Raw genomic sequence first — 25,552 nt, 5'->3', positions numbered from 1 at the left:
CATGACATTATATTCAATAATTTGTATATAACTACTACAATATACAAAATATAATCACATATGATATTTTCCCATCTGTATAAATAAATCCAATTACAAAATATAATCACATATGAGCCTTTAATATACAATCCCCTACTACCAGCTATTAAAACAGACATATACATATTAATTATTGTATATGTATATATACTCAATATATACGAACTTTAATAATTGTATATAACTAATATAATATACAAATTTTAATCATATATTCAAATTTTTAATCTGTATAACTAAGTTCAATTACTTTTTTATATATATATATATACAAAAATAAGTTATATTGATATGTGTACATGAATATATTAGTTAAACATGACATTATATTCAATAATTTGTATATAAATACTACAATATACAAATTATACTCACATATGATATTTTCCCATTTATATAACTAAATCCAATTACTTTGTGTACTAACTTCAATAATTTGTATATAACTAATATTATATACAAATTCTAATCATATATTCCCGTATACATTACTTAAATATACTATATACAATTACTAAACATGGAATATACTATATACAATACTTAATTTAATATTTTTTGTATATTGACAATTAATTACAAAAAATTGTATATAACATTGTGTTTTAAGACCCTACCTCTTGATTATGAAGTTCTTCAGATCCGACTACTTCAGAAGCATTTTCGTCTGATTCAATGTTTACAGCTTTCCTCTTTCTTCTTCCTTGTACAATTTTAATGCATCTAGCTTTGACATTTTTAATAACTTGTTGTACTGCCATAGGGTCGTTTTTTTCTTTGATCTCAGCTCTTCCATGGTTTGTTCTTGTATAACTTGATTTGATTTCCCCAAAGACCCTACATTAGCCCCAAAATCTTGAGTTAGCCCCATTGAAAAGGATGGTAAAATGTCATTGACATGCAAAGGACTATCTCTTGTAATCCTCAATGATGAAGATGATTCATTCATTGTTTGACCAATTTTAAATCTATCAAGAACAAAAAATCGATTATTTCATCAAAATATATGAAAAATAATAATAAACAGAACACATATACAAATTTTAAATAAGTAAAAAAAAAAGGTAAACAACTAAAATTAAGGAGTACTTACGAAATTGACTTCAACTTGGGGAGGGAACTTCGACTTCGGGAGGGAGAAATCTAATTTTGGACAACAATTTGAATTTCAAATCGGCTAGTTGGAGTATTAAATGTAGGAGAAAACGTTGGAATGTTAAAAGGAGAGAGAAAAATGTTTGTGAAAAGGAGAGAGAAAATTGTTTTTTGTATAATTATATACAAAATTAGAAAATAAGTTTTTTATACAATTGGTTACATAATAGGTTGTGGATCCCATTAATTATAGCAAAAAAAAAAAAACTATAATTATATGAGGTAAATAAATTAAACTATACCCCTATGACATAATTAGTTATGAATGTTTGTCATTTCATATAATTTTCCCTATTAAGGGAAATGTTAATTAAGTGGGCTGAGTATATTTATAAGATATGTCCATAAGTCCATTAGCCCATAAGCCCATTAACTTATCATACTCATAAACCCTATAATTCACTTATAAATACATTATTATGAGTATTGAAAATTCAAGTTTCTCATATCAAAGTGACAACTGAGGTTCATTATGAGAAAAAGTGCGCAAGTATCTAGGACGTTTTTAAGAGGGTAAGAAAAAAAAATGAAGAAGAAATTATAATACAAAAAGTCGAACATTATCAACATGAGTGAGGAATTTAGTTTGATAACAAGCTAAAGTACTATGATTTTTCAAAAAGATCACCCTTTTTGTTAGGATTTTCACAATCGATGGCATATATCATGATAACTTCTGATCTGATTTCGCTATGAGAAATTCGAAAATCTTCTGAATCAATATATGCCTATTCAATTACCACATCAGTATCAGAGCTATTCATTTGTGTTTTGATAATTAACATGAATACATGATTGCTATGCAAATTAAATATTTTTTTAATATAGATTTTTAACATCGACTTTTTATTTTAATATTTTTGTATCATTTTTGTGACTATTTATTTTTTACAAAAAAATATTAGAATTTTTATAGATCTTGTCAAGAGATTTTTGAAGATACATAGATCATATTTTTAAGTTTTAGAATTTGTAATATATTAAATTTTAATATTTTAAAATATAATTATCACAAGAAAAAGTAATATTGTGTTGCGTGGAGTAAAACTAGAACATACATATGATCTAATATGAATAAGATAAATCTTATTAGGATGGAAAGTATTTTATATGATTATAAATTTATTTTTTATTGAGTTACACATTCATTGTCAAATTGAATAAAAGTGATCCTACGAGAGTGAAAGCAAAAATAAAAATAAGAATTGTTTCAAGTAGAAGTGAATTAAATAAATATTTTGAATAATATCTAAAAGAATTATTCTTTAAATGATTAATTATTACATACAAAACTCCAATTAAATAGAAAACTACTTACTGTTTGAATAAAAAATAACTTATTCAGATTTTTTGTGTAATTATTCTGATACAGAGATATTTATGTTGTAAAAAGTGAAGAATTGAGAACTAATTTTGACATCACATACATAAATGAAGGTGTAATTGATAGTTTTTGAAAGTAGAAGACTGTAATTGTATAGTTTTCATGTCTTTGTTGGCTAAAATATGAATAGAACAAGTGGTAGGTACTAGGGGGAAATTATCCGAAGATGGCCTCAATAAAACCTAGAATTGTTACACTTATGTCCCGCCTTGCTTCCACAGCCTCATTCGATATCTCTTCAATTCATGTAAGTTTAATTTGATGATTAAGTTTTCATATCCATTGATATTTTTCCCTTAATTGTTTCGTCAATCTGTATGGTGTTTAAAATTTGTATGGGTAAATTCAGGGGTAGGGCAAAGACGTCCATTGAAATCCCAAATGGTGTAAAATTACACTGTTTATATCTGGAAGTATATTTTTTTTTTTTATGTATATATAGTTGATGTCGGAACTCTTTGAGGTCAAATTTCACAGTTTTTACTTTTTTTTTTTAAAAAAAATTAAATATGTATGTATTGTAGTTTACCCATCAAGCTAATGGGGACTTTTTCAATTGTTGGGCCAACTTTTCCGTTTCGAGAAGCTTCTAATTCTGCAGTTATGATCTTTTGGAACACAAAGACAAACTGCTATATCGTGTTAGTTTTTGGACACATAGGGAAATTTGAATGTTTGACAGTGGTTTGATTTATTTGACATTCTTTGTTTACGTTGTCAAAGCTGATTTTTTTTTTCTTCCAGCAAATGGCAGAAGAAAGCTACCAGGAACATGACCTTGGTAATGTCTACAACGCAGAGAATGTGCACAGCGCAGCGGATGGACATACGGGGGAAGTGGACAATGCACATACCCTGGAAAACATTCAGGAAATGGACAATGCACATGAGAACTTGCTTCCAGAAGAGGTAAAATTGGAACCAGAGGAGGTACAAGTTGCGTTTCTTCAGGAACATCCAGTAAAACTGGAACAAGAGGAGGCACAAGTTGAGTCCCTTCAGGAACATGTGATAAAATCGGAACCAGAAGAGATGCAAGTTGCTGAAAACGGTTCAGGTGGTGGTGAGGAAAAAAGATGGCCTGGTTGGCCCGGAGAAAATGTTTTCAGGATGTTAGTTCCTTCTCAGAAGGTTGGTGGTATTATTGGTCGCAAAGGAGAGTATATTAAAAAGACATGTGAAGAGACAAAAGCTCGCATTAAGGTCCTTGATGGTCCTCATGGTACTAAAGAAAGAGCTGTGAGTTCCTGCTATATCTTGTTATTTGAAGCCTTTATGATTACATGTTATGTGGAGTGCGATTGTCTTCGTATCATGTTATGTACTTATGATAATGTGAAAATTGCCTTTAATATTTCAACTGATGGAGATGAATCAACACCCAAAGGTGTGGTTTACCAGTCAATGAAGGCTAGGTGATTTCTTTTTATTTATATAAGCCATGGTGGATAAAGATAGCAGGGACCTGTGGATTAGACAAAGTTTGGGAAAGATGTCCGAGTACCACTATTATTTTATATTAAAAAAGCTGATCAGAAAACTAAAGTTCTCAATTTGTCGTTGTGCTTCCCTTGTTAAATCTTCTTGGATACTTCCATATATTCTATCCATTCAGACATAGAATAGTATTTAAGTACATCCTAAATCCAGTTTTAATCCCTTAAATCTTGCAGCAGAATGATGATTATTTTATTGTTTGGAGTTGCTAAATGCCCCCACTTAAGTTGGTCTTGGCTTGATGCGCAAGTTGATGGTCAAATGTTCATAAAAATGTCCAAAGTTGAAGCAGCTCTCTCTTATTGAGAGTAGTGTCTTTTTTTCTTAGTTTTATGGTTCTAGCAAACCTGCTCAAAGCATGCTATATTTAGCTAATTCCATTGGTACATCTTATGTAATTCAATATTCTTAGATGTTACTTTGGGCAACTTATATGTCAAATAAAACATCTTCTAATAGTGTTCGAACTTAATGAAATATTCACTTTAAGGTTAGCAATAATTATTGCTGTGAAATTGAAATATAGCTATTAGAAATAAGTTGATAAACATTCATTCTAATTCTAATATAAAATAAATACATTGATAAACGATTAACTAATGAATCTGTAAGTATAGCTAACTTCTAAAATAAAATAAATACATCGGTAAACGATAAACTAACGAATCTAAGTATAACTAACTTCTTGAATGTGGGAAAAAATCAGTCCATCAAACAACCAAAACAATCGGGGGAGTTTCTTTATCATCATAACCAGCATTAGTGTGTGCAGGTTTGTCCATATAAAAGTGGCTTACTCTAGAAGAACCAAAGATCCAGACTGCTGCCATCAACATTGAGCATTACAAGTGCTGGAAGTCCTTCTGACAATCTGTCAAAATTACCTTATCTGGCCATCAATATCCAGAAGATTGCACCGTGTCTGGTAACTTCAAAACTTGGTCGGTTGGTATCTTGCTAGAAGGTGTTAAGCTCCGTAAAAAGCTCCTTAATAAGTTCCATAAAAGAGGAAAGTTTGTATAGCAGACAATCTTTATTACATAAATTCCACAATGAAACAGTTCGGTACTTTTAAACTAGTGTCTACATGTTGGGTGACTGGGTCATTAACAACAAACTAGAATAAAAAATAATATAAATTAACAATGCCTGAAATCTACTATTAGTGTTATCTTCTAACTGATTATGTCCACTGAGCTACTGCAAAGATTAAATGGTCTTGAAAACAGACTGCATTTGCTTCTCTGTTCTCTACCAATAAAATATGACAGTTAAATCTTTTGACATCTTTTAAAGAGTAGTCTTGCACATAATACTTGAAAGGCTTAAAAGTGTATCCTAATGAGTTCACATTTCTTCATTGTTATAAATGTGGATAGTTGCTCATAAAAACATAAAAATCTAGTGAAGAGATATTGATAGACAAAAATTTCTAAAATATGAAATAGAAGTTAATATACCACTAAGCAAATCAAGAGCTATTTACTAGCGCAAATTGTTCAGACAATGTAATGGATTATGTTTTCCTTCTCCGCCCTGTCCTTACTAAAGAAAAAAAAAATAATTAGCTAGATGCATAGACTGCTATTTATAGAAAATTCCAAGAGAATTTTGGTGTAAAAATTTTGTTCCAGATCAAATTTTTCAGGCTTTGCTAGTAAAAAGTGAGAAAGTAATACTTCCTACTTTTACTAAGAGTTCTTAAATAAATACATATACACACAAAAAGAGAAATTTAGAGTTGCTTTTATTTCTTATATTCTACTTTTTTTTAGTGTAGACATTGTCACTACATTCTTTGTCAAGGAATGATAGATTATTTGTAACTGCTGTTCCATTTTAATCAATACTCATACTTGCTTATATCTGTGAGTGTGTGCTAATTCACTTGTCTGTCTTTGTACTTTGTGTTTCACACGTCGAATCTACTTATGTGCATATCCATTGACACTTGACAGAGTATATGCACTGATTCTGCATTCTGTTTTATTTACTATGATTCTAATCTACGCGAAAACATTCTAGGCACTGGCTTTTATGTTTGACGCGATGTAAGTTGTTGGAAGATATAGTGTTTATCTATAACTCTCTTTTGTGCTGACCTTGAATTGTTTATTCTTTTTCATCGAAGGTGATGATATCTGCGAGAGAAGAGCCTAACCTCTCCATTCCGCCTGCTATGGATGGACTTTTAAAGGTCCATAAGCGGATAATTGATGTGGATTATGACTCCAATGCTCCTGGTGGTGCTGGGAAACCAGCTTCGACTAGACTACTTGTTGCTGCTACACAGGCTGCAATCCTGATTGGAAAGCAAGGTGCAACTGTTAAGTCTATTCAAGATGAATCTCATTGCACTATTCGAGTACTTGGAGGAGGTGATACCTTAATTTCAATGTCTTTTCTTGTGTTGTTTTCTTGAGAATTTGCTGGTTCTGATGCTTGCTGTTCTAAACAACCATGTTAATTGTAATGATATTAACTTGAATTTTACGATACATGGGGCTTTTACTGGCTTTCACTGCTCCTTTTCAATTGCATGTATGGTCATTAAGCATATAAATCCACCACTGATTCAAAATATCTAAAAATTTGTGTCTTGGAACCAGCATATCATAACTCTCTGTAGTAGTATACCCCCTCCATTCCAACTATCTCAAATAAAATAGGAAGTTGTTACAGATCAAAATTCTTCTGCATGTTTACCCTTCCAATAAGGAGAGACAATGTTAGTAATATTTCCCTCTACTTATATTGTATTTTCTTTCAAGGAATGTAAGCACTCTGGAAGCAGGTGTAACTAATCACTAAGTTCTGCATCAGTTGGTTTAGTTTCCTCTTTGAATTATGTTTTTCCCCTTTGAAACATATAACAATCAACGGAAGAACCAGTTTGGACTTTTAAAAAAAGGCTCAGAAGCTGAATATACTGCTGTGTTGTGACTTCAAAATGGTAGCAAGAGTTGTCTGTTCTTAAGTTTTTGTTGTCTTTATTTTGATCTGCTGCTATCCTTTTTGTCCTCCTGGAATTGTTATTTGGAGTTTGATTGCGATTTTTTCTACAGAGCATCTCCCTGTTTTTGCCCTGCCTGATGATAGTATTGTTGAGATACAAGGAGAGCCAGCAGGCGTGCATAAAGCAGTTGAAATGATTGCAGGTCATCTAAGGAAATTTTTAGTAGATCGCAGTGTAATTGGATTATTTGAGAAATTAGTAAGCATACTATTGATTTTAAAGAATTTACAATCTTATGTGACAATTATCTAGAGAACACATTTCATATTTTCTTTTGCTCAGATGCAAATGCCAAATGCTCATGCACACCAGAATATGCCCCCGCCTGGACCTAACCAACCTTGGGGTCCACCGCCGTCTAGCTTTCCCATGAGTGCTGGGGGCCCTGGATACGGAGCCAACCATCAGTATATGCCGCCACCGCGTCAATTTGACAATTATTTTCCCCGAGTAGACATGCATCAAGATAAGCAGCCTCATCAGGGTCCCCCTGTTTATGGCAGAGATGCTTCAATGGGAGCTCATGGAAATGCACAACCACAACAATCAATAGTTTCAAAGGTGCACTTTCTCCTTCTTTAACCTGTTCAGCTCAGATATATTGGCATGTCACTATAATCTTGCGCCCTTTAGTAGTGTGTTTTGCTGATTAAAAGATTTGTTTTCTTTTTATTCATTTACTGTCCTCCCACAAAAAAAAAATCCTACTTTTGCTCCTTGTTTTTTTAATTTTAACTTTTTCTCTATAAAGGTCACACAGAACATACAAATCCCCTTGTCATATGCCGATGCTGTTATTGGGGCTTCTGGTTCAAATATTAGTTATATTCGTCGGGCCAGTGGTGCAACTATTGCAGTACAGGAAACGAGGGGTGTTCCTGGTGAGATGACTGTTGAGATAAATGGGTCTGCATCACAAGTCCAAACAGCACAACAATTAGTTCAGGTATTATCTCGTACAGTATTGTAAATGTTTCTGATCATTTTTATTATTGAGCTTCAATTGACATTTAAATTAGTCAATGTTCTCGTGATTGTGTCTGCATGTGTGGTAGTGACTAACAAATTGGTTATTGCATTTCTGCTTGCTCTCTTTCATTGAATCTAGTAGTATTACTGTTTCCGGCTACATGATATAGATATAACTCACTGTATTCTTATGAAGAAACTTATTGATTAACATCCATACACTGAAGTTTTGCAGTTTGAAGAATTGCAAACATTCCTATTACTATATTTGTATTCCTCAAGGTAGAAAGTTACTTTTCTGCATTAGAAAGCTGACATGTTTGATGTGGTTGATTAGTGCAAAAACCATTGGGTGTAGTTTGCTCCTTGATTTACCATTTTGATGCCCTTCTGTGGTGGGATTTTGCATTTTTTATTGTAAGTTCGCTTTTGCTGGCACTTTCCCCCCTTCCCCCAATAGTGGTTTTTTGGGTTGCTTAACTAAGAAATCTCTGTGGCTCAGTGTTATGGTCCCCTGCTATGGATTCAGTTATGGGACGCCGCAAGATAAAATTCGAAGTTTTCTTTTTTCTACCCATGGTGCTGGTTTGTTAAGAGAGAACCTGCGATATCTTGAGTTTGAAGTACTCCAAACTTGATTAATTTTCTGCTTAGCTTTCCATTGAGTTTAAATAACTTAAATACAACATTGGTGATTTCCTACTACTACTGAAATGAGAAAGTGGAGGAATAACCTGCTAATAACTACACTGTTACAGAGGACCTATTACAGAGAACAGAAAAATATAATTAATAGCTACTGATTTAATGAACTTCCTGATTAAAACTGTTGGTAGACTAAAACGGTGCTAAAACTCAGTGGCGCATTATTCCAAAGTTGGTGGGTAATGAGTCTTCTCCTTTACCCTTCTTTACTTAACAAGGTTTTTGTCCACAACAGGATTCAAGTATGTGACATGTGCGTAACCCACACATCACACGTTCTCTTACCACTATACCTAAGCACTGGGGCATATAAGAGGATGCTTGCTTTTGCCCCACGAATTCTGTTTTCCTTCATGGAAGCACAATGTAACTAGAGTGGTCTTTGTTGGTGCAGTGGCCTTCACTATGTCCACTTCTCTAGTATTAAACAATTTCATGCTGCCACTTTCAAACAAATGAAACAAGATGTTAACGATCACCAGCAACTTTCCCCTTATTTTTTATGAAAGCCAGTTAATTCATGTTTCTGACTAAAAAATGGAAGTATTCCCTGAAAAGAGAGTAGTTCTTGCCCAAATGCTCAGCCAATTCACAAGACACGTTCAATGTGTCTGCAGAGTAGCAGTAAAATATTGAACATATTAATTTTGATATAAGGGTGTCTGGATTGATGAGATTCAGCAGTTATTAGTAGGAATCTGTCTCTGAAAATATTCTGTTTGTGGTTGTCTTAGGAAAGGGTGATCTTGTTTGCGATGCACTATCTAATTATGAAAACAATTAAAGTGACAAAAATCTAATTATTATTGAAATTCCGTCTGTCTTACTACTGAGATGTCTAGATGCATGTTAATTCTGACTACCCTTATTTCTTATGTTGCAGAATTCAATCGCTGATGCTACCAGCTCAATGCAGAACACTGCAGCTGGACCACCTTCCCAAGGTTATAATCCCTACCCTTCTCAGGGTCCTGTGTACTCTTCATCCACTGGTCACGCTGGTCATGCGCCATCTGCAGATTATGGTTCTGTTTATGGAGGTAGCTACGGTTATTAAAGGATATCCCGTTCAAACCAGCACTAGAACTACGAGTCTTCAGCTGTTGGGAAATTTTAGCTCTTTAGTAAAGCTGTATCATGATTTCTAGTAGTTGAGAAGTGAATCTGATTTGCCCTGTTTAGTTTCTTGTCTTCTGCATTCTCAACTGTCTCTATCACATCTTTTATTTTTACCAATATAACTAGTGAAATCAAATTGGAAAACTAATGCTATTTTTCTGCAAGAGAGATATTGTATCTCCTCTTTGATAAGCTTGACGTCATCTCCTCCTTATGTCCAATTTCTTTTGCTAATCTTGTTTGATGCTTCGTAATTCTACAGTGAGGTTTGAAGTAATTTTAATCCTACTTGAAAATCTCCTTTCTTGCCAATTGAGGCTTGAAGAGGTAGGTAGATAAGGAGCAACACTTCAGGCCAGATTGTAAATTCTCAGTACAAGGGGAAGAAATATAAGAAAATGTGATCCCATGTCATTTGACCAAAAAGGAGTCAAGTTTCCCATACTAAAACCAACACAAAATTGAACTATCCAATCCAACTAACAAATACAAGCAGCATCCAAATTTGGAAGAATAAAAGATAAGAAATCCAATACATGAAAAATCTTTGATTTCTCCTTTTTTTCCTAGAAAGATGAGAATGACTAAACCTTCTCAATCCACGCTATGTTCATCATTTGTAAATATTATCTTTTCATGTTGAAAAGATGGGTTCAATTAGCTAAAAGGATACATCATTATTCCTGCAACTTTCAGTTAGTGTTAATTGTTGAGTGATAACTCAGTAAGTCAACAAGATTGCTCCCTCCCAGCAAGCACATCGGCGTCACAACTTCTCCTGATAATGGACTTCCTTTAACTCTATATCCAGAGCCAACTAGATTTTTCTCTGATTTTGTTAGAAGGGTTGGATTCTAGTAGTTACTACTACACTCAAGTTGGTGGAGAGCTTGATCAACGCATTTAAAGAGATACATCTGGCCTGAAGTGTTGCTCCTTATCTACCTCTTCAAGCCTCATGACAACTTTTTCAGCCACATTGCCATATACTTGAGAGATTACAGAATCAGGGTTTGACATAACAATGGGAACACCTTCGTCGGAACCGCTTCTGATCTCCACTTCAAGTGGTATCTACTAGGGGACACACATCAATTAACACAACATTTATGATGAAAATTAAAGTTGAGAAAAGGTATCAGCAATCTAATTGTATCTTAAACAAAATAGTTAAAGAGTGTGACAGCAGAAAAGAAATGGCCACAAAAAAGGGAAACAAAGAAGCATCATGAGAATGTGATGGGACCATTTTAAGGATCCTTTCATTATAGATTTCCTAGAAGTGCCTGCAGTAAGCTTTTCTAGGCATCCAATCGAGGGGGGCTCATGAGTGTTTGTATTCAAAAGAGAGAAGATAATCAGTGACATACCTCACCAAGAAATTTCAGACCCATCTCCTCAGCTGTTTTCCTAGCTCCTCCTTGACCAAAGATAAAGGACGATTCATTGCATTTTGGGCATTTAAAGTAGCTCATATTCTCCAAAATTCCCAGTATCTGTGTTAAGAACAACTGTTTAATTATAACTATATCATAGATGCATTAAGCTATAGCATGCGTCTGCATGATATCTCAATGTATATCTATTCTAAGCCTTCTCTATTTATACATTAGGTTGGTAGCAGTAAGGAAACAGCATTTTCTCAATCCAACTTCAATTAATATTGTTAGCCTGAAATTCGTCTCAGAGTAACAGTATGTCAGTATCCAAACTGTTCCAGTTCAAAGACGTAACAGTGTCAACATTGTTATGACTCTGCTCGATTTTATAAGAGTCCTTACCCTTTTGTTCTTAGTCTTGTGTTTAGGTACATAATATCAGTCTATCCATGCAACATAGTTTCACTTAAGTGTTCCCTTTTTTTCATGGAAGAGGTGGAGTTCCAAACAGATGAAATTGCATATCTCTGCATCTAGTTATCAATGTCATATCCTTGGATCTAGATTCTAGTGTGTGTGTGTGGGGATTACCCATGGAACATAAAAAAACATGAAAACTGACTTCTTAAAACATCGAACATTCATCTGATATCTAGGTAACATTTCTTAGCTCTCTACTAGATTCCACATCAACAAGATGAAGAGGAGTGTAAAGCACTAAAAGTACATAGGCCCAGTAATGGGGTTTGATGGCTATTTCAATCATTAAGTCACTATTTATGAGTGATAAATCAAATAAGGCACATACTTTTTTAAGTTTTATCCAGGAGTTCATATTTATACTTCACAACTAACCCAATGCAAGTCACAAATATTGCTTCTCCGCCCCATATTTTAATCCTACTCTCTCATTGTTGTTATAAGCTCGTACACAGCAAGCTCAGTATGGATCATACCGGAACATTAACCTTGGAGAACATTTTAACTCCTCTGCGAGCATCCAGTAAAGCAACATCTTGAGGAGTCGAAACAATCAACCCTCCTGCCAGCATAGTCAAGTAATTTGAATAATAATGCACAGAAAAGTAGCACAAAAGAGAACTCAACATGAATATTCCTTGACAGTCCAGGGGTGAGAACATACTTAATTTGATAGCACAATACTGTTATGCTATAATGAATTGAAACGTTAAGCGAATGTTCATTAGAAGAGCACGGGTACATAAGTACAGACTGTTGAATATGTTTAATTACAGCCCGTGTTTTATTTAATCCTCTCAATTAGATGAACAATGATGCTAACAGAACCTGAACTTTCAAACAGAATAAGAAAAAAGATGATTTGCAGCTGGATTTTACTCAAACAAGAAACTAAAACAGAAGTAAATCATCATTTGGCCTTTTGTTGTATAAAATGCTAAAACTCAATCTTAATGAACAAATATGATAATGCATTATATGAGCCTAAATTTCACTCAATCCAATCAAAGGGCCACCGAGCGTCGAAAATCCTCAGTTGCCATACTCAACATTTGAAACCTAATGGTTGTGAAAGTGGAGGGTTGTTCTGATTACACCATCAGTCATTTAACAATATATATATTTACTTACGGGCTGAAATGATGGACATATTCAATTTTCTATTCATGGGTGCAGATTAAAAGAAAGTTTGTTGTGCTTTTTGACTTCAAATTAAACAGGATGCAATAGCTTCATCCTTGTGGCATAGTTCCTTGGTCAAATTCTTTTAGAAGTACTTCCAAAAGTTCTTGAGATACCTGATAATTGTAGCCTTTGGGAAATTGATATCTGAGTATCACCAGTACCGGGAGGCATATCTATCACAAGAACATCTAGGATCCCCCAATCCACTCCCCTTGTCAACTGTTCAAGGGCTTTCATTACCTGCAAGTGTACATTTGATTCTAATTGGATTTAGACAATTGAATTCTACCTCCTCAATGCGTCTCATAAGCAGTAAAATCTTTAGCTGAACTTATAACCATAAATGTGCTAAATTCTATAATATAAGTCATCGTTTGTAGGCAAAACCATACCATAGGCCCTCTCCACACAATTGCTTCCCTTTCGTCTACAAGAGATCCAATTGATATACATTTAACTCCATAACTTTCAATCGGAATCATCTTCCTATCTGCCCAAATAACATGATAAGCAAGCAAAACTAGAAAGAATAACAACAATCACAGCACCAATAACATTACTATTTCAGAGTATAGAATCAGCTGATACAAAAATGAAGGTAGTTAAAGCATCACCATTGCTCAGTTCTGGCTTTCCCTTGAGGTGCATCATCAAAGGAATTGAAGGCCCATAAATATCCGCATCCAGCAACCCAACTTTAAGTTGACACCTTTTGGCAAGTGAAACAGCCAAATTAACTGCAAACAAAATACGATCATTGATCAGGAAACAATTACTGGGAATCAAATTAAAATCATTATACAATGCTAAACATACTATTGGTGCATCATATATATGAAGCTTTATTAAATGCTCAAAATCTTCACGCATAGTTAAATTCAGTATCAGAAACTGTAGGAAAGAAAAGAATGATCAACAATTCCACCTTAAATATCTCAAGCATCAAGTTCATTGCATTAAATATCTAGTTTTTGTTTTCAACTAGCTCAATTTGTTAGCGATAGTACGTGCTTCTGATAGTTAGTTGGTAACTTCTTCTGGTGGTTATCCACTGCTCGCTTTGATGCTTTGTATAAATACACTCAAATGTGTCTGCTAAGACCTGTACGAACACAGTCAAATTTTAGCTCATTACTTCTTTTTCCTTCTTCCGTTCTCTCTCAATTCACTTCAGTATTTCAAAGTTTCTGATATCCTCAACTGAATCATCATCTTCTTGAGTTCAATCAGCCACTCCTAAAGTTTTGGCACCACAATACTAAGTATACTAACAACAGCCACAACAAAAAGACACGATTCCTTCTCAAAATAAGAAAAGACATGATTCAACTATTTTATCAATCAATCAACTATACCAATGGCGGATCTTGGATTTAAGTTATCAGCAAATAATTTAACAATGAACAACATACGCAATGTAATCGCACAGGTGGGATCTGGAAATGATAGAGAATACACAGACCTTACACCTACCTCGTAGAACATTGAACCTATTGCATTTTTGAAATTATGGGTTCATACCTACTGTTTGTTGACAACTGTAATGAGCTTTTAGACATAATTTGCGTCAAAAGTATTAGGTTCAGATAAACTCGAAGCAATTAAAGTATTATACATTTTAGTAAACAGAACAGAGTGAAGTGAAATAGTACCAGCAGTAGTGGACTTGCCAACACCACCTTTCCCAGAAGCAACTGCTATAATATCTTTAATCCCTTCAATTTTGAGGCTTTGGGTTTTTGGATTTCTTGAATTTTGCATAGAAAACTCCCTAACCCCTCCAATCTGCAAGAGAGAGTCGAACGAAACCATCAATTTCTGGGGTTAAAAATGAGAACTTTACACAAATTCATAAATCACTTACGGTGAATTTTTTCAAGAAACGCTTCATAATGAAAACTTGTTCGAGGACAACCTAGGACAGAAAATTGGAACAACGTCAAACCCAAGATTTTGCAGCACAAAGGAGAAAATTTGACTGAAACTTTGCTAACAGTGTAAGCTGATTTGGTTCGACAAAAGAAAATGATAAAAATGGTACTTAATGTATGAAAGCTAGGCTATTTTGATCCTTCATATATAAAGGTTTGGTAAATATAGCCCTTAATACCAGTGTGATTATTTTGGCCCTTAATGCTAAATATTACTATATTGTTTCTTTTTTCCTAATTTCATTTTTACCCCTAAGAGAAATTTGAAAATGTATTCTTTTATTTATTTAATAAAAATGTAAAATTTTGTGAATGAATATAAAACTTTTCTTTTTATTTATTTAATAAATTGTAAAATTTTGTGAATGAATATAAAACTTTTCTAGTTATTTATTAAAAAGTACTTAGAAGATCCATATTTTAAAATCTATTATATAATCTACATTCAGAACATTAGCCTAATGGATATCATAAGTTTCATCTTAGTGAGAAATTCAAAATAATAACCTAAAATATATTTCTACCATTTTTGTTAAATGATAACAAAAAATAAGAATAAAATTAAAGTATTATTTTGTCTCCTAAAAAGAAAAAAAAGGAGCACGTATTCCACCCATAAATATAAAAAATTCACGTATTATGTACTGCTACTTGTGTGTGTGGATTCAGATCTAAAATTCTAAACTTTGAAGACAAGTGTCTGATGAAGTCCACATGAAAAACGAGCAATCTTTTATTATACAAATACATGATACATGCACCTATCCCATCTTCATTTCATCTTCCAGGTAACTCTTTACTTTCATGTCCAAATTGATTACTTCTACTTGTTTTTGTTTATATTTCCCTATTTCAAGGGTATTACATGAATTTGCCTTTTGGATGCAGGGGTTTTGTTTTTTCAGACTTGTAATTGCTGAAGTGATGTATTGAAGGTTCGAGCTTTAGAGGTGAGTCAATCTTGCTCTTTGATTACCAAAGTCACAATTTTTCTGGGATTTTCTGTTTTTCTTTGTGATGATAAAATTGCCCTTTTGTTCAAGAATTATATATTTTTTCTCTTTGGTGGGTCAACTGGTGTTCAAAATTCTTGAAGTTATGGTGTGTTTAGTGTTAAAAATTTGATCTTTTTGAGAAGGGATTTTTTCTAGGGTTTTTGTGTGAGCTGGAAGGGTATAAAAACTGTATAAATCAGCTCTGGATGTAGTTTTTTTGGTCAGACTTGTAATTGGTGAAATAAAGCTTTGAACTTTAGAGATGAATCTTGCTATTGGACGACTAAAGTCCCTATTTTTTTTGAATGTTTTACTCTTTATTGATAAAAGGGGGCCTTTTGTTCAAGAGTTGTCTGTTTTTCTCTTTGTGGGTCTTATCCTGTGGTTCAATTGATAGTCAAATTCTTGAATTTGTTGGGGTAAAAATTTGATCTTTTTGAGAATGGTTTTTTCTAGGGTATTTCATGATTCTGGGAGTGCTATGTCATAGTATTCCAGCATTGGATTTGAATCAGGAATTGATTTCTTAGGGATAAATTTTCTCCAAGTAGTGGTCCAAGAAAAGAGTGGTGTTCAAGTTCTTTCGAATTGGAAATCTTTGATTGGCTTGACATGGCAGAGAAATTTTTTCTGAAGGGAGAGGATAAGGTTAATATGGAGGGGGTATTAGGCAGCGAAGCAGTAGAATTTTTCTCTTGGTCAGCTTCAAATCACATGCTGACAGAATTTACTTCATCAAGGGGGGATTTGGGAGTGCAGCAGGCGCTCTGCAAGATTGTTGAGGGGTCTGATTGGACTTATGCAATCTATTGGCAAGTTGCAAAGTCGAAATCTGGAAAATCAGCTTTAATATGGGGCGATGGACATTGCAGAGAAACAAAGATAGGGCAAGGTGAAGGTGCAAATGATTCCGCGCATCAGAAAATGATGGACGGAAACAAGAAAAAGATGGTTCTTCAAAAGATTCACACTTGCTTTGGAGGGTCAGAAGATGATAATATTGCTGCCAAGTTGGAATCTGTTTCGGACGTGGAGGTGTTTTATCTCACATCAATGTATTATATCTTCCCATTCGATAAGCCTTCTAGTCCTTCTCAATCATTTAATTCTGCTAGATCAATATGGGGTTCTGATTTAAAAGGTTGCTTAGAGCATTTCCAATCAAGATCTTATCTAGCAAAGTTGGCTCGATTCGAGACACTAGTGTTTGTTCCGCTGAAATCAGGGGTTGTGGAGCTTGGTTCTGTGAAGTCTATTCCGGAAGATCAGAATTTGATTCAGATGGTGAAAACATCGGTGGTGGTATCTAATCCTCCGCAGCCCAAAGCAAATACAAAGATATTTGGTCGGGAACTCAGTCTAGGTGGCGCTAAGTCAGGTCCCATCAGCATAAATTTTTCTCCGAAGGTGGAAGAAGAGCTGAGTTTTGCTTCAGATTCGTACGAAGTACAAGCAGCGCTAGGTAGTTCTCAGGTTTATGGGAACTCATCAAACGGGTATCGAAGTGATGAAGGTGAAGGGAAACTTTACAAGGAAGAATTAGATGAACGGAAACCAAGAAAGAGGGGCAGAAAGCCTGCCAATGGGAGGGAAGAAGCATTGAATCATGTTGAAGCAGAGAGGCAAAGGCGTGAGAAGCTAAACCAGAGGTTTTATGCTTTAAGAGCAGTTGTTCCGAATATCTCAAAGATGGATAAAGCATCGCTGCTTGGAGATGCAATTGCTTATATCACAGATCTCCAGGCAAGAATTAGGGTTTTAGATGCTGAGAAGGAGATGGTAGGCGACAAGCAAAAGCAGCAGGTTATCCTGGAGATTGATTTTCATCAAAGACAAGATGATGCAGTTGTAAGAGTAGGCTGCCCTTTGAATGCTCACCCTGTTTCTAGAGTTTTGAAGACATTTCAGGAACATCAAGTGGTGGCACAAGAATCCAATGTCTCATTAACAGAAAACGGCGAACTTGTACACATGTTCTCTATACGAGCTCCTGGCCCTGCTGCTGAGGATTTGAAGGAAAAGCTGACAGCTGCTCTGTCTAAATGATTTAGATGTTCAGAGAATAAGGTCTAATCATGCAATGTATGTTGACTGTAGTTAAATGCTAGCCGTTTTGCTTTAAAGACCCGGTGGTCAGTATCAGTGATCAGATTGTTATGCTTTGCTCGATTATTCGTGTATGAGCATCAATGTCTAGCTGGTAAGTTTGCATTATATTTTGTTGACTATACAATCTAAATGTAAGTTTTGGCCGAGAATGGTATCTGCTTTTAGAATTAGAATGAAAACCTGCAGCTGCTCAACATGAAGTCAATCATGCTATGTATGTTGTTTGTAGTTGATGCAAGTTAGTTCTTGTTTACTGGTGATTCTTATGTGAGTGGTCAGACTATCATACTTCCGTCTAGTATTTACGTATGAACGTCGCATAATGTTTTGAGAGTTTATATTATATCTTTTAGCTGCTTTACTGATGATTGGGGGAATGAATTTGGAATCGGTCCATTCTAGACCATTATCCATTCAATTTTTTTTTTCTGTAGTCACACTCAACCATGTCGGATCCTCCAAAGCTGCACTACTTTTGGAGGAGGATTCGACACACATACAATGACATTTTAGAAGAATTCAATTGCATTTTGAAGGATGACGACCGATAATAATGCGCAGTATTGGCATTTGAGACGAGAAACTATATAAAAATATGGTGTATGGTAGCATGTACAAAAAAAAAAAAACAATGGTAAGAATTGAATTTGAATGTGTGAGAAATTCTCCCTGGTAGTATTAGAATTTAAGCCTTGATTTATTCTTTTGTTAAGTGAATGAATGTAATACTATTACAAATAAGGAGTTTTTGTTGTCAAATATGCTAAACCTATTCTGATTAGTATCAATGGAGACATTAAAGAGGACGTTATTTTGAGGGTTTGCATTAGTAGTATAAGGGAGAGGAGGTGCAGAAACAACTTGTTTACGATCAACAAAGTTTCTTTATATTCACACTGTTGCCAGTTCCTGGATTGGGTTTGTAGGGATGGTACTAAAAGAGGTTCATGAATATGGTAGAAGGAAGAGCAGGGGGGAAAACTTGTTTACGACCAACAAAGTTTCTTTCAGTTAGTGTGCTTGCCACACTGGTCTCGGTTCCTGGATTGGGTGTTGGAGTCTTAACTGGAGGACGGGTTTGCAAAGATGGCAATAGAAGATGAGTATCGTCAAGAATTCGTGTAGCTTCATTTGTTTCAATCCTTGAAAGAACAAGAACAACATGAAATAGGACTTTCATGATACTATTATTAATTAGACATATTGCACAATTAAAAGGGTGATGAGAAAGATTAATGCATTGTAAGAACAAAAATATGTGCATTTATACACATGAAACTAAACAACCATTTTATGACTTCTACAAACAATCAAATCTTTGTTTAGGGCTCTGACCATGGACATTTTTGAATTGCATAGAAATTGAATTGAACCTTTTTAGATGTTGAACTTGAACCTTTTTAGATGTTATTAAGACTTGAATTTTTTTCTACTTTAAAAATATTTTGACTTGTACAAAGAAAAAATAATTTAGAAATTGAAGGTAGGAGAATAATAAGTAAAGCGACTTATATGGAATTACGCGCTAACTTTGAGATTCGAATAACAAGAAAAACGAGCCAAATAAATAATTGAAATTTTTTTTTATAAAAGATATATATTTATAGTGCGAGTTCTTGCAATAGATCCTATAGAATTCGATAATTTAGGCCTAAATTATACATGCTCATTAAGGAATTACTATAACAAAAGAGATATTTCGTAATAATAAATTTTCATTTTAGTATTGTTGTAAAAACATTTAATGACAGTTGAGTTAATATCATTATATTTAGAGTCGCTAAAACCTAGCTAGTGACATTTTGTAGGACTATTGGTTATTAATAACCTTATAATGTCATTGCTGCTAAATATAATATAATATAAAAGCAATTATATTATTATCACTAAATAATTGCACAATTTTTAAAAATTTATTATAGAGAATCTTTAAAGCCGGATTAATATATAAAAATAATTTATTTAATACACATAAATTAAAAATCTCTACCATGTTATTGAAAGATTTTTCAAAGTAAAAAAGATTATTATGAGAGTGGTCAGACTATTATACTTCCGTTGATTATTTGTGCATGAATGTCAATGTTTAGCTTGTCAATTTGCTTAATCTTTTGAGCGTTTATATCATATTTTTTTTGTCCAGATTAAGTAATGGAAGTTTATATCATATCTTTTTAATTAATATGTTTTTGTTAATTAATAGGATTTTGTTATAATAGGATTTGAACTTTTTTATATGTTAATAGACTTCAACCTTTTTTCTTTTAAAAGATTTTGACTTGTTGAACAAATAAAATTTGAGAAACTGAATTACTCATGTCATACGTAAATAAATATGAGAAAATTATTTTATGCACGTAACTTTTTAATTTCCATATTTCAAATGTTATTTCTAAGATCACAAATTTTAAAGTGTATTTTAATCCATTATCTTCATCTTTTAAGATTATAAACACATAGGTTTTAAAAGTAGTTCTTAATTTTAACGTCGTTGTGGTATTTAGATATTTCTCTTAGGTTTAATTTCGACATTTTAATTCTAATATTATTTTTAGTAAGTTTTATTTGTGAAAATTGAAAGGAAAAATTGTATTATGTTTTAGGATATAAGTTTTATTCACATTTTCAAAAGATTTTGTTATTTTTAATATAAAAGTTATAGATTATTAAATTTTTCTAAATAAGCTAACGACTTATATTTTTTTACTTAATGGAATTCAAACTCGAGTCTGACTATTTGACTTTCTTAATATAAATTATCTAGTACGTATTTAAGAAAACAAATAAAAGAAATGACAAATAATATAAAAGAACAATTAGACACATACCGATAGATTTAACATTAGTTGTGGTGAGATGGTTGAAAGAAATCTATACCTTCTTAATTGAGGGTCTCGTTCGTGTTTCTATGAATGGAAAAATTAATATTACGAGCACATCATTCGTTAAAATAAGTTTTATGTTATGCATTTTAAAATTAATTAGACATATTTAGACTTATATGCGAATAGTATCGAGTACCAAACATTATCGACAATTATTTATTCACAAAAACTTTTTGAAAAAAAAAAGCAAGACATTCACATCCCACACTACACTCGATTTTTCTTATGATAATCACAACACATATTCACTTGGCACCTTTCACATTTTGTTTTCACTTTTCACACATATATCACTCAAAAATCACAATATAGTATTAAATTTTGTCAAATTTCTTTATCCGTATTAAGAAATCTTTGAAGTCTGAATATATATAAATAATTATTCATAATTTAAAAATTTAAAATTCTCTATCTTTGTACTTTTTATTGAGTTAATAATTTTTTTTATTCATTATACTTTCATGATATGTAAGAGCATATACAATTCTTGTTTATTATTATTTGTATGTATAAGTTTGTACAAATCATGAATTTATAGCTTTTAAATAATATCTCAAATTATAATATAGCGATCAATCAAGAATAATCGCCTATCACTTTTTTTGGGTCAACAATATTCTTTAATCAAAATTTTTATTGCAAATCAGTCTTTTAGGAGTCAAATTTGTTTTAAAGGAAAACTTATACTCATTATCAATAAATCCTATAAAAAAAATTCAACCTTTTCTATTTTCTTAATTAATGTAAATATCTAATGAAATTAAGACACATGAAATAAAAAAGTGAAACGTTACAAATTAATTCTTGTGAATGAGGCCTTTCTTGTAATTAAATTTGCTTTGATTATACTTTGAATGGTTTTAACATATAAAATATATATCATCTGTAAAGTTAATAATTCATTGCGAAATATCTGAAAATTTACAGCACTCATCATGTAAATATATATTTCAAACATCATTAAAAAAAAAAGCGATGATTAGTCATGTTATCCAGAATACCAACATATTCATTTGCAGATATTCCACATTAATTATTCTCAAAAAAGTATATGATTTTATTAAAAAATGTTACAAAAATGATTTCATTTATATATCATGTTGTCCAGACATTTATCGTAGATATTTATGCACGAGTAGTAGACTTCTTGGAAACGGAAGGAACATTATTCTGTTTAGATGTTGAAGGAAGAGGAGAAACTTTTTTAGATGTTGAAGGAAGAGGAGAAGGAGCACCAACAACATTCTTTCCAGTAACTCCACCTCCTGGTTGTGGGCTGGGGCTGACTCCCGAATGGGGTGCTGGAGACCGTCCTGGAAGTGGGCTGGGTGCTGGAAACTTTTTTAGATTTGCTGCTTCATTTGTTTCAATCCTCGAAAGAAGAAGAACAAGGACGAAAAATGGTGCTATAATAATCCTCATGTTGTCCTTTTTATATATTGTTTTGAACAATAATATTATATTAGTACTAACGATAAGCAAATACTTTTACATATGTGTGTTTGTATTTGCTTATGTCCGAGCAACTTAAAAATTGATGAACAACAAATTCATAATAATGAAAGTAATCACTCGCGCCTTTATATAAATTGTCTAAGGACCGATGAATTACCTTAAAGTGGACGAATATCTGATTTTCAAGCCTCGACTTAAGTTATGCCTTAAATATGTGACTACTTTATTCATTTTGAAATTAAACCGATAGAGAACACATACATATTAAATATTAAAATAACTTCGAACAAAGAGATTATATAATTAATATTAGATTGTAAGGTCCGATTTAATCATATAATAAATAGAAAAGTCATGACTATATAATAAAGTAATTGCCTGATGCAAAAAGATAAGAAGAGAAACATTAACAGAGTAATATATATATATATATATATCGTATTAAAGACAATTTAATTTGTACTCATCAACATATATTGATTATCGAAGCCCGTATATAGATTAGCATCTCATTGTACATAATACACATGTTAATTAGAATAAATGAAATGAGATAGAAACAAATTAAATAAAAACAATTTTAAGAATTTATAAACGTTGTTGCTTATATAATGATATTTTCAATGAGTAGCCAATAAGCCAATTGCAATATCTGTGACTTTATGTCGTGTAATATTACTGGAAGGAGGAAGAGGAAGAGGAGTTTCCGTCTCTTTATAACCTGCAAAATTCCGTTCTGTAATTTGGCTCATGACACTAGTCGTACGAGCACCAATACCTGGATTGGGTGTAGGAGTAGAGATCGGAGTTTTCTGCAGATTTGAAAATAAAAGATATTCATTTTTTTCCTTTAGAACTCTTCCTGCTTCACTTGTTTGACTCATGCAAATTGTGAAAACAACTAGTAATAATATGATCATCGTACCAACATTATGAGAAGAAAAATTGTTACTTTGAGTTAACATCATTCTTGATTTTGTTGTAAAAAAAGCTTGAATGAAAGAAATTATAGTTTGGTTATGAATATGATTTTAATACATACGTATATATAATAACTAAGAAGCTCTATTAATGTAAGTATTTATATATACTGATGATCTAATGTAACGTGTTTTAAGACTTTGATTTCTTCAAGAATTATTTTGGTTTCATAGGAGAGAGTTTTGACCATTGACTGCTGGGCTTAAGAATGAAAAATCAAGAAATTGAACTGAATTGGTCATATATTTTGGTAAACGTAATAAACAAAAGAAAACTGAACCATACTCATATGTGTTCTTAGTGGAATCAAGATTCAAATGACTTACAAGAGTTCGAAAGATCACAAACAATTAATTTTCAGTTTCAAAATAAGTGTTTATTTAATTTAAAATAAGTGTTATTTTAAAAATATATGACAATAGTTAATATGTTTATCCAATTATAACCTTATACTCCATCTTCTTAATACTCTCTTAAGCTTTATCACATGTAGTAGTAGCTTACTAAGCCCATCTGAAAAGGCTTGCATTTGCATGTGTATTGGATTAATTCACAGTATATATGTACAAAGTCTACTTTGTCGAACATCTTTTTTGCTACCAAACATGAAAAAGTCTTATCACACTTTGTTTTTTGTTTTTGATACTACTGTTTTCAACTTTGAAAAATAAACTTTCTTTTTACACTTACAATAACTTAATCCACAAAGAAAAAAAAAATATATTTAATGTAATCTTATAAATGAAAGAATTTTATACACTCAAACCTTTTTTTTTAAAATCAGAGATATTGAAACACTTGGTCCCGTTGAGTTTGCATGCAAATGTCAGAAAAACATTAATTAAACGGTTTAAATCCTCCGGTCGTAATTACAATCAATTACATAAACAAAGATTTAAGAAAATATTATTTCAAATTTATATTCCATAACCTCCTTTTTTGACCTCATATAACAGCCAACGCAATAAGAAGTAGTTGATTTAAGGTTTATAGAATTGGTACTAACTGTGTATGTATATATATATATATACTAGATAAGGTGTTCGCATCGAATATATGCAATTTTTATCTTAATTTATGTGACACGAATAAAATTTAGAGAGCCGATTAAATTTTTTGTAGGTATTATTTAAAAAGATATTTAAGTTGTAAATTCATCTTAATTTATAGTACTTTTTATGTCATTTTCAAATAATATATGTTACGAAAAAATTACTTGGATTGATACCTTTTAATAAATAATTATCGATCTTAGTGATATTTTTTTTTATTACCACTTATAAAATATATAACAATATAATGTCAACTCTTCAATATGTATTAAAAGTGAATTATGTATGCAATATATATATATTATAATTATTTTTTAAAAATATATTATGTTTGTCTGGTAAGAAATTGACACAATGTATTATAATATATTAAAATATATGATAAATGTATTATTCACCAATAAAACTAACGTTATATGTGAATAATAAATTGATCTTTATAATATGTAATAAAATTATATTTTAAATAAATTAAAAGTGATTAAGTAAAAAAATTGTTATTAGCATAAATGTGAGTAAATGATTTTTAATATGGTATATTGGTGTAGGTTTCCAATGTATAGCCCACATGTATAAAAATGTCCATGAAAAAAAAAGGTACAATTGAAAAACCAATCCAAGTACAATTCTTTTTCAAGCTTGGAAAATTGAAAATACCATAAATGCCCCTGGCATGTAATAGTACTAAAATAATGTAATTTGACCTTATATTATATTGTATACAGTTATTAATTAAATATGCTATTAATAAATTGGTGGATTAATTGTTTTCTTTTTCTTTACTTTGGAAGAATAGATTGAAGTATCTTAGTACTAAAATAATGTAAATTGGCCTTATATTATATTGTATATACAATTATAAGTTAAATACACTATAAATAAATTTAATTTTTTTTCCTCCTTTACTTTGGAAGAATAGATTGAAGTAATCTAAAGTAATTTGTTCGTTTGATGTTATTTGTTAATTTTTAGAGTTAAATTATAAAAATCTTGATTAATATTTTAAGATGTATTTTTTATCATATTAATATGTAAAAAATTATAATTTATTGTACTTTTCATATAGTTTTAAAATATCTAATTATATTATTTAACATATTAAATTAATATGATTAAATTTACCTTTGAAAATTAATTAAATTAATTTTTGATAAGTATAACATGACAAATATTTCGATACCAGTAATACTTAGCACGTGGATAGGCCCCACAT

At 32.0% G+C, this 25,552-nt stretch overlaps 3 protein-coding genes across 4 annotated transcripts; 2 read left to right on the top strand and 1 right to left on the bottom strand.

Moving 5' to 3' along the window:
* The first annotated feature begins 2,655 nt into the window (after positions 1-2,655).
* LOC101258566 (flowering locus K homology domain-like) lies at positions 2,656-10,079 on the top strand. Its single transcript, XM_004242305.5, has 7 exons — positions 2,656-2,828; positions 3,326-3,820; positions 6,210-6,456; positions 7,144-7,292; positions 7,377-7,655; positions 7,846-8,040; positions 9,652-10,079. The coding sequence occupies exons 1-7, from the start codon at positions 2,748-2,750 to the stop codon at positions 9,823-9,825; spliced, it is 1,620 nt and encodes a 539-aa protein (XP_004242353.1). The 5' UTR covers positions 2,656-2,747; the 3' UTR covers positions 9,826-10,079.
* A 199-nt stretch (positions 10,080-10,278) lies between these two features.
* On the bottom strand, positions 10,279-15,035 carry LOC101258869 (iron-sulfur protein required for NADH dehydrogenase, mitochondrial). Of its 2 annotated transcripts, none has more exons than XM_010324755.4 (8): positions 14,796-15,035; positions 14,584-14,716; positions 13,546-13,668; positions 13,324-13,421; positions 13,045-13,171; positions 12,223-12,308; positions 11,258-11,383; positions 10,279-10,964 (listed from the first exon to the last, which is right to left on the bottom strand). In XM_010324755.4, exons 1-8 carry the CDS (start codon positions 14,820-14,822, stop codon positions 10,962-10,964), a joined length of 723 nt encoding a protein of 240 aa, XP_010323057.1. In that variant the 5' UTR covers positions 14,823-15,035; the 3' UTR covers positions 10,279-10,961. The 2 variants fall into 2 exon arrangements, with proteins under 2 accessions (XP_010323057.1, XP_004242354.1); XM_004242306.4 differs by having other exon boundaries at positions 10,279-10,961.
* A 263-nt stretch (positions 15,036-15,298) lies between these two features.
* On the top strand, positions 15,299-18,219 carry LOC101259164 (transcription factor MTB3). The gene is made up of 3 exons (XM_004242307.5): positions 15,299-15,650; positions 15,751-15,812; positions 16,314-18,219. The coding sequence occupies exon 3, from the start codon at positions 16,470-16,472 to the stop codon at positions 17,901-17,903; it is 1,434 nt and encodes a 477-aa protein (XP_004242355.1). The 5' UTR covers positions 15,299-15,650; positions 15,751-15,812; positions 16,314-16,469; the 3' UTR covers positions 17,904-18,219.
* The last annotated feature ends 7,333 nt before the right edge of the window (positions 18,220-25,552 follow it).

Source organism: Solanum lycopersicum, chromosome 6, assembly GCF_036512215.1.
Source record: "Solanum lycopersicum chromosome 6, SLM_r2.1".
Classification (NCBI taxonomy): Eukaryota; Viridiplantae; Streptophyta; class Magnoliopsida; order Solanales; family Solanaceae; genus Solanum; species Solanum lycopersicum.
This window is presented reverse-complemented; position numbering and strand designations above follow the sequence as displayed.